General features: G+C 49.1%; 1 protein-coding gene across 1 annotated transcript; it reads right to left on the bottom strand.

Annotated features, from left to right (window-relative positions):
* Nucleotides 1–1,622: 1,622 nt before the first annotated feature.
* LOC106805296 (keratin-associated protein 19-2-like) lies at nt 1,623–3,203 on the bottom strand. The gene is made up of 2 exons (XM_014806833.1): nt 3,137–3,203; nt 1,623–2,497 (listed from the first exon to the last, which is right to left on the bottom strand). Exons 1-2 carry the CDS (start codon nt 3,185–3,187, stop codon nt 1,904–1,906), a joined length of 645 nt encoding a protein of 214 aa, XP_014662319.1. The 5' UTR covers nt 3,188–3,203; the 3' UTR covers nt 1,623–1,903.
* Between the last annotated feature and the right edge of the window lie 6,178 nt (nt 3,204–9,381).

Here is a 9,381-nt window from a genome sequence, read left to right as displayed (position 1 = left end):
GGTGTGCTAGTGTGTCCTCGATAAGCAGCACATTCAATGTAATCCCACTGAAAAACCTAAATCATTGTGCGGTTACATCGACAGGAGCGAAACGAACGATAATCGTTATAACGTGTTTCCTTCGTCCGCGTCACTTTAACCAAGTATATATTAGATCCTATGCATATATATGCAGGGCTTTACGTATGACGTGATGTATATGCGAATAGACGAACGATGCATTTCTCCCTGGCATGGCCTGGGCTCTAGCTCGTGCGTGTACGATTAACGGATAGAAACACGTGTATTTTCTATTTGCACGGATGCTGGCATAACGACAAGCCGTTCTATCGCGTCCTAAATGCTGAGAATGCTTTGCTGGCAGACAGAACACGTAACTACTAAACCGAGATCCCAACCCGTGTGATATATGTACTCACTCGCGCGGCCGTCGCGAGCTGCGAACACATATACCGAGATTACGCGGTTCGAACGTCTCGACTGGGCGCGCAAAATCTGCCGCTTCTATGCCTGACGTCTGTCGTTGCGCCGAAAAGGCTCAAAAACCGCGACGCTCGATGCGGCCATTCATATACTCGCGAGGCGTGGATGGTACTTAAGGCGGCATCAATGTGTTTAATGCTCGCGCCAACTATTTTACTTACCACTATACTCCACGAGAGAAATTCAAAGCCGGTCATTCGGCTGCGCGCTGCTCCCGCACGGTTATCAACTGCGCCGTCGGTATTTGTTGGCCGTGGTTAGTTCGCGTCCGCGCCCAGGTGTCGTCGCTAGATGTGCATGACGGGTCGTCCTGCTAGTGTTGCAATGACGTGTCGTCTGGCTAAGTAGTGCATGACGTGCGTCGCTAGTGTGCATGAACGTGTCGTCTGCTAGTGTTGCGACTGACGGTGTCGTCTGCAGTGTTGCATGACCGTGTCGTCTGCATAGTGTTGCGTGACGGTGTCGTCTGCTAAGTGTTGCATGACGGTTCGTCGCTAGTGTGCATGACGCGGTGCGTCTGTTAGTGTTGGCATGACGGTCGTCTGCTAGTGTTGCATGACGGGCTCGTCCTGCTAGTGTTGCATGAACGGGTCGTCTGGCAGCTGTTGCAATGACGGTGTCGTCTGCTAGTGGTTGCATGACGGTGTCTGTTTGTGGACGTCCACGAGGCATCTAACTTGCGTGCATAATGCAAATTATTGCAATCTAGTGCCGAATTTCAGCGAAAAAAAAATGCCAAAAAAGGAATTTTCTAGAGACGAAATAGTGCAACAATTGCGGAAGCTTACTGTTGTACACCTCCTAGAGCCGGATCGCCGACTGACGTCACGCAGGTGGCACAGCAGTGCCGTTCAACTGTCTCCGGCAATGCACACGCACGACGGAATCTGGTCGCCAGCAAGACGACGTGACATATAAAGGTCACCTCGGAAGATCAGCCGTTATTACATGACTGTGCATGTCAAACACGAATCGCGTCTGTTAAACATCATATACTCCGCAAGGGATATATACGCAAGTGTCTACTTTACATGGATTGCGTTTATGAAATAAGATATGAGATATTTTCATAGAAATCGTGATGCCTTTTTAACTGTAATGTTTGTGGCAAAGTATAAAAAGAACACGACCCAAAGATGGAAAGTAAAACCATTGGCGGAGTCGTTTATTTTTACGTAAAACAGGTCAAGGAGACGATAAAACCTAAACTTCTTTCTTGCGGAATGGCTTCTAATACAATGTAATTTTGACTAACAGTGTTACAATTATCATGATATTTCTGTTAACAACGCCTCATTAAATCTCTTATCAACATGGGATACGACGGATATAGCATTTACTTTTTTTTAACTATTTGGATAAAACATAATGTAACGACGATTTAACTTCAACGAAACGCTCGTTTGGTAAATGTGATAGGCTAGTGACCATAACCATAACCGCCATAGCCGCCACGTCCGTAGCCGCCGTAGCCGCCATAGCCCCCATGTCCGTAGCCGCCATATCCTCCACGTCCGTAGCCGCCATAGCCGCCATATCCTCCACGTCCGTAGCCGCCATAGCCGCCATGTCCGTAGCCGCCATATCCTCCACGTCCGTAGCCGCCATAGCCCCCATGTCCGTAGCCGCCATATCCTCCACGTCCGTAGCCGCCATAGCCGCCATGTCCGTAGCCGCCATATCCTCCACGTCCATAGCCGCCATAACCGCCATGTCCGTAGCCGCCATATCCTCCACGTCCGTAGCCGCCATATCCTCTCTGTCCGTAGCCGCCATAACTGCCATACCCACCATGGTATCCACCGTAGCCGCGGTTGTGGCTTGGATATCCGTATCCGTAAGAATATTGTGGGTACGAGTAGGACGTATGATGTCCACCGGAGTACCGGTAAGCGGGATAGTGGTATCCCCCTCCGTAGTAGTGCGACGGACGACGGTAATAGGAGTGATAGCTGTAGGGTCGATGTACGACAACGTAGCCATAGCCGCCACTACCTTCCGTAACGGCTGCGATCTGGTAAGGGTGAGAGTATGCTTGTTAACAAAATACATGTGTTTTCGATATGGAACCTAAGTGCTAACAGCATATTTACACATAATTAATTAATTTATTTATTTATTCACGTAATAATTTTTTATTTAGTTACTCAAATTCTTCCCTAATAGATTCCTGTTGTTGTAATAAGTATAGTTGTTGTAAGAGATTTACGAAGGTATCACTTATTACACAGTGTACAGGAAGTAATGTATGACTCACGACTGTTAATCTTCAACGAATGAAACGGAAAAATATGAAATATGATACAGCAGTTCACAATTACGCGTGAAAATAGTACCAATTGTATTTTAATAGTTTTACTGTATTTTTTTTTTGCTAGATAAAAGTGCTAGTAGTAGTCATGGTAACGTAATGACATCAGGAGTGAATAATAATAGATTCTTATTATAATATAATCGATTATTATTCACTCCTGATGACGTTAGTGGGAAGCTTAAGCTCCTTCGTACATAGTAGAATGCACACCCTCCACATCACTGCGCGCGCTAGCTGTTAGAAGGAGAATTACAGACAAGGGACAAACACTTGCAAGTATCATGTACTACTCTTAAGTTTCTACAGAGCACACTGACTACATCTCGGCATTTCACTTACGGCACATAGCGTGGCCAAAACAGCCAAGGCGATCACGCATGTCTTGCCCATGGTGAGGTATGTATTGGAAACTGAAATATGATAAACAAGAAAAAATTTCTTAGATATATAGAGTGTGCGTGTTTTACGTGCGCACATCCTTGTACTATAGCGCGTGTAAGTAATATTGCAACGTTGAAATTCATTCTACGTAAATATTGTCTACATTTGTGTGTGTGTGTGTGTGTGTGTGTGTGTGTGTGTGTGTGTGTGTGTGTGTGTGTGTGTGTGTGTGTGTGGACGACACCCGTCATGGCAACACTAAACAGACGACACCGGCTCATGCAACACTAACAGACGACACCGTCATGCCAACACTGAAACAGACGGACACCGTCCGAAGCAACACTTAACAGGACGGACACCGTCAGACAACACTAGAACAGACGACACCGTCATGCCAACACTAACAGACGACACCGTCAAGCAAACACTAGCAGACGTACACCCGTCACGGCAATCACTAACAGACGACACGCGTCATGCCCAACACTTAGTGCAGACGCACACCGTCACGGCAAACACATAGCAGACGACACCGTTCTAGCAACACTAGCAGAACGACACCGTCATGCAAAACACTAGCTAAGACGACACCGGCGGAGACCGCGCAACAAACCCACGTCTTAACAACTAATACCGTCACGGCGATTGATAACGCTGCCGGGGGATGCAGCGCGCCAGACCGAAGCTGACCGGCTATTGAATTTCTCTGCGCGTTGGGGCTCAATTAGCTCGTGAGACAGGCGCGAGCACTAGAACACCATTGACTGGCCCCGCCTTCAATGACCCATCACGCTCGGCATCGTAATGACAATGCGCGCACTCGAACTTCGCGCGTTTTGATGCCTTTTCGTGCGAAAAAACTCGACAGGGTCGCTCGATAGGAGCGCAGATTTTCCCGGCGCTGCCCGTCCCGAGACGTACGAAGCGCGAGGTACATCTCCGATATAGCTGCTTGTTTCGCAGCTTCCCGCCTGACGCGCGGCGCGAGACGCGAGGCTGACCGCCCCGTCTACATATATCACACCGGCGTCCGCGAGGATCTCGCGCGTCGGTATAGTCACGTGTCTGTCTGCCAGGCAGTAATGGCCCCACGTTTCTCTCAGCTTCTAGCAACGTCGGACTAGAACGGGCTTGTCGATTTATCCCCAGCCTATCCGTACGAAAATAGCAAATAGACGTGTTTCTATCGCTTCAATCGCCACCACGCCACGAGCTATAGCCGCCAGGCGTCTATCTCACGCATATACACACCACGGTCATACGTAGAACACGCTGTGCCAATATTGATGCCATTAGGCATCTAATAACTATAGACCCCCTGTAACACAGTAACGCCGGGCTCGCCTACGACAGGCACCCTCCCAACTTAACGATAACGATATCTTTCGTCACGCCCCCGCTGGTCGTTCCGCGTGCCACCTGACGTCTCAACCGGGCACATGACCATCTCTAGGCTAGCGTTGACTTACACTTGAAGGTGCCTTGCATATCGAGCGGCCTACACAGACACACAGGCACACACACACACACGACACACACCACAACCAACCACACAACACACACACACACACACCCCACACTACACATCGAGAAGCTTCTTTCACTTTCACGATTCATGCTGAACTCCGATGCCCACCCTGAGTTTGAAACACACCCTACCTGCCGTCGCCGGATGCACGCGCTGTCATTCCCGGCTCCTACGCAAACCACATTGTTCCACCACATTCTTAACCCTAATGTTATTAACCAACTTTATGTATATTCTACACACAAAAGGTTCTGCGGCACTGCCACAGCCGGGCGGCTCGTGCGGGGGTCAGCCGTCTCCCCCCCCCTGGCCCGCCTGTACATAAGACGACTCTCCATTGTTCAGCAGTACCCAGTTAATTCAGGAGACGCCTGCCTCATGACGATCATCCGCTCTTTCTACTCATAAAACAATTTACTTCGCCGCGCCGTTAATGTTACGTCTATTCATGCAATGCCGTCGTTAAGCGTTCGCCGTCTCGCGAGCTGCAACGGCTCAGTAGACCCAAGCACGCCCCACGACTAACATGCGCGCAGTCTGCAGCTTCAATTAGTACCGCAGTCCGACGTTAGCATTCGAGCATACTTTGGAATGCAGCGCACACAGCCTCCAACGAAAAGATGACAGCGCCAGAGCAAATTCGCTTAGTGGAGCACGCTGAACACACTACCAGCCTTGTCGTCAACACACTCATTCAAACGCATCAAACCACGCACCGACTTGCCACGAACAAAACACAGTAATCCCGCCTGTACCACCATCACATGCAAATGCACACACGCACCTGTACAATACCAGGTACAGCCCCAGAAGCCCATGTCCCAAGCACACAAATACAATAAGCGTTCACAAAAAAGTACAAGCCATACAGGACATATCAATAACAAAACAAAAACAACAGCACACATTCAAAGCTTATCGCCAGACGCACCCATGCACCACACACCGTGCGCACACGCGCCGCTAGGCCACACTGCAACACCACACAAACAGGTATACAATGGTATAAACGCATCATGTAGGCGACAATTTGAGTTTGGCTCGTCGTTGTGAAAAATAATTTGATGTTTAGTTGCATCGACTGACAGTGCTGCCCCAGAAAGCTTCTAGTAAATACAGGATGCAGCTCCGTCGCCACTTTGACACTCCGGGATTGTCCACCGCGGTTGTAAAAGGTTAATTCAGTATATAGTCTCTGACTGAGCTTTCGTGAGCCGCGATAGCACATTATGCACACGTGTATTGCTTCATGCTGTGTGCTGCATGCTCTTGCATGTTTTCCTTATCGCAATGATTGTAGTAATAGTCTGGACGGTGTTTTAAGCTGAATCTTTATTGCCGATTTCAATATCACATGTGCACTACACACTCCAACAACCTTGCCACCGCTATCGAGCGCACGCCGACGGCTGACCGGCCCCACCACGAACACCGTACACACCACCACACACTCCACCACACACAACACACACACGACACACACACACCACACACCACACGTACACTACACAACCACACACACACACGCACGACGCCACACGTACACGTACACACACACTACAACACGTACCACACCCATACACACAAGCACACACACACACCACACCACACACACACACACCACACCACACACACACCACACACCACGCCACACGCCACACGGTACACGTACACACACACCACACACCACACACACACACACCACACACCACACACCACACGACCACCACCAGCACAACAGAACTGTAGCACCAATATTTTACTGGTAGCAATCTGGAATGTTCAACGTTTGCCAATGACTTCACTTACACCGCTGCTATAGCTACAGAGGGTCATCCTGCTGCACCGTAGCAAAACGACGCCACCGACCTACGTATCATATCTAAGGGTGCAATGTCCGTTTTCTGTGTTTATTTCAGGTAATTTCACGAGTAGTCATCCACACTCACCCTACCTCACCCGATGCGAGGCAAATAGACATGCGTGACTCGCCTGTGTGCTGTTCGGGTGGGCGCCACGCTCGTATGTAGCTGCTAAGTGAAATGCCGGGAGAGTGTGGAGTCTCCGGTGGCTGCCTCTTGCTAGCAAGACTTGAAAGGAGTGCAGGTGACCAGTGGAGTACTTGCAGAAGTGGTTTGTTGCCTTCGGTTGCTGTAATTCTCTTTCTAACAGGCTATGTCGCGTGCACTAGTGATGCTGGAGGCGAGGTCGGATGCGTGCTTGCTATATACGGAGAGAAGCGTGTAGTAAAGCGTAGTACTCTGTCACTAACTTCATCCAGGATAGATGAATAATGAAATAGATTATTACTTTTATAATACAGAATCTATTTATTCATTCAGCTCGCTTCGATGTCACCTTTCACCTTGACCTATGACTACTACTTAGCCACTTTTATCTTTAGCCAACAAAACCAATAATACAGTAAAACTCAATTAAATACAATTCGCAGTCGGTACTGATTTTCTTACGCGTATCTGCTGAAACTTCGCTGTATCATATTCATCATTTTTTTCCGTTTCATCGCGTTGATAGATAACAGGTCGTGAGTCCATTAGCGATTTACTTCCTCGATACCGACTGTTGTAATTAAAGTTCCGATACCCTGTGCGTAAATCTCCCTTACAACACACCTTCAACCTAATCCTCCTAATTACAACAACCCAGGAATCTATTAGGGATAGAGTGAATCTTGTAGTAACTTTAAAAAAACAAATTATTAACTGTGAAATTATCCCACTCACGCACCACTCCACCACTAGTAAGCCACCTCACACTTCTCACATGCTTGTGTCCGGTGTTATTTTGCTATTGCCACCTCTACCTCCATATCGAACCACCATGGCTATTTTGTTAACAAGCCACTCATCCCTCACCCTTACCCACCGACTCGCTCCGCGAGCCGTTACGCGTAAGAGCTGTTAGTTGGCCCGCTCATTGTACTGGTTGTCGTACATTCCTATATTACAGCTATTCACTCCTGATTACCGTCGTCCGTCTCCGCAATACTACCGCGTGGGGCCGCACCTCCTCCCTACTATCCGCTTTCACCCGGTACTTCCGCCTGTGCCGACATCAATACGTCCTACTCGTACCCACAATATTCTTTACGGCATACTGGATGATTCAAGCCACAACCGCCCAGGCTACGGTGCTGATACCCACTGGTGGGCTCCTATTGGCAGTTATGGACAGCCTACGGATTCAGAGACTGGATTATGGCGGGCTACGCGACGCTGGAAGGATCTACTGACGCGGACTTACGGACCATGAGCGGTCGTATGGCGGCTATTGACGTGGAGGATATGGCGGGCTTACGGAACATGGCGCGCTATGGCGGCCTACGGAGTCGTGGAGGAAGTATTGGCGGCTCACGGCACATGGTCGCGCTCATGGCGCGCCTACGGACGCTGCGTGAGGATTTGGCGGCCTTACGGACATGGGCGCTCTAGTGGGCGCGGCTACGGACGTGCGAGGATATGGCGCGCCTACGGATCTATCGTGCCGGCTTTATGGCGGCTACGGACGTGGAGGATGTATGTTCGCCGCTCCTACGGAACATGGACGGGGCTATGCGCGGCTAGCGGCGGCATACGGACGTGGCGGCGCTACGGCCGGCGGCTCCCCTACGGACTGGCGGCCTATGGCGGTTGATGCTCTATAGCGTCACCTAGAGCGCTAATCACGCACTCTTACCTCAACCACGTCTAGCGCTTTCGCTTCGAAGTTAAATCGTCGGTTACATTATGTTTTATCCAAATAGTTAAAAAAAGGTAATGCTTATATCGTCGCTATCCCATGTTGATGAGAGATTTAATGAGGTGTTCGTTAACATAAAAGTATCTCTTGCTAATTGCCTGAACACTGTTTAGCTCAAATTACATTGCTATTAGAAGCCATTCCGCCTAGAAATACTTTACGGTTGGTTCATTGACTACCGTTGACCTGTTTTATGTAAAAATAAACGAACTCCGCCAATGGGCTTTTACTTTCCATCTTTTGGGTCGTGTTCTTTTATACTTTAGCCACAAACATTACATTAAAATAGTCATCACGATTTCTCATGCAAAATACTCTCATAACTTATCTTATTTCATAAACGCCATACCATGCTTAAAGTAGACACTTTGCGCGCCTATGATAGTCACTTGCGGGCCTAACTCCCGGCACCCCCACGCGCTCCACCGTCCCACAGTATACGTGTATGTTTAACAGACCGCGATTTTCCTTGGTCACCTTTGGACATGCATCATGTAAATAACGGACAGATTCTCCGAGGCGCTGGAACCGCCTATATTTAGCTGTGACACTGTCCAATAAGCGACCAGATTCTTACCGTCAGGTGACCTGAATCATCATGCGTCACCACCCTGCTAATCAAACGCACAGATCTTTCCGAGCGCGCGTGGACCCTACTTATCATGCTCACATGCTCAATAACACAGATCTTCCGACTAGGCGTTGACCTATATACTGCTCACCACTGTGAATAACGCGACAGATCGTTCGAGCCGCGGTGACGCCCTATATATGTCACATCTGCAATAGACGTGACACTTGATTCTTCCCCGACGTCGCCCGTGACCTGATATATGTCCACAACTTTGTTAATAACGACTCGTCTTGATCTTCCGAGCGCCCCCGCCCCGCGCCGCTCATGCGCGCGACTCCG

The sequence above is a fragment of the Priapulus caudatus genome, unplaced genomic scaffold, assembly GCF_000485595.1.
Source record: "Priapulus caudatus unplaced genomic scaffold, Priapulus_caudatus-5.0.1 Scaffold108, whole genome shotgun sequence".
Classification (NCBI taxonomy): Eukaryota; Metazoa; Priapulida; class Priapulimorpha; order Priapulimorphida; family Priapulidae; genus Priapulus; species Priapulus caudatus.
This window is presented reverse-complemented; position numbering and strand designations above follow the sequence as displayed.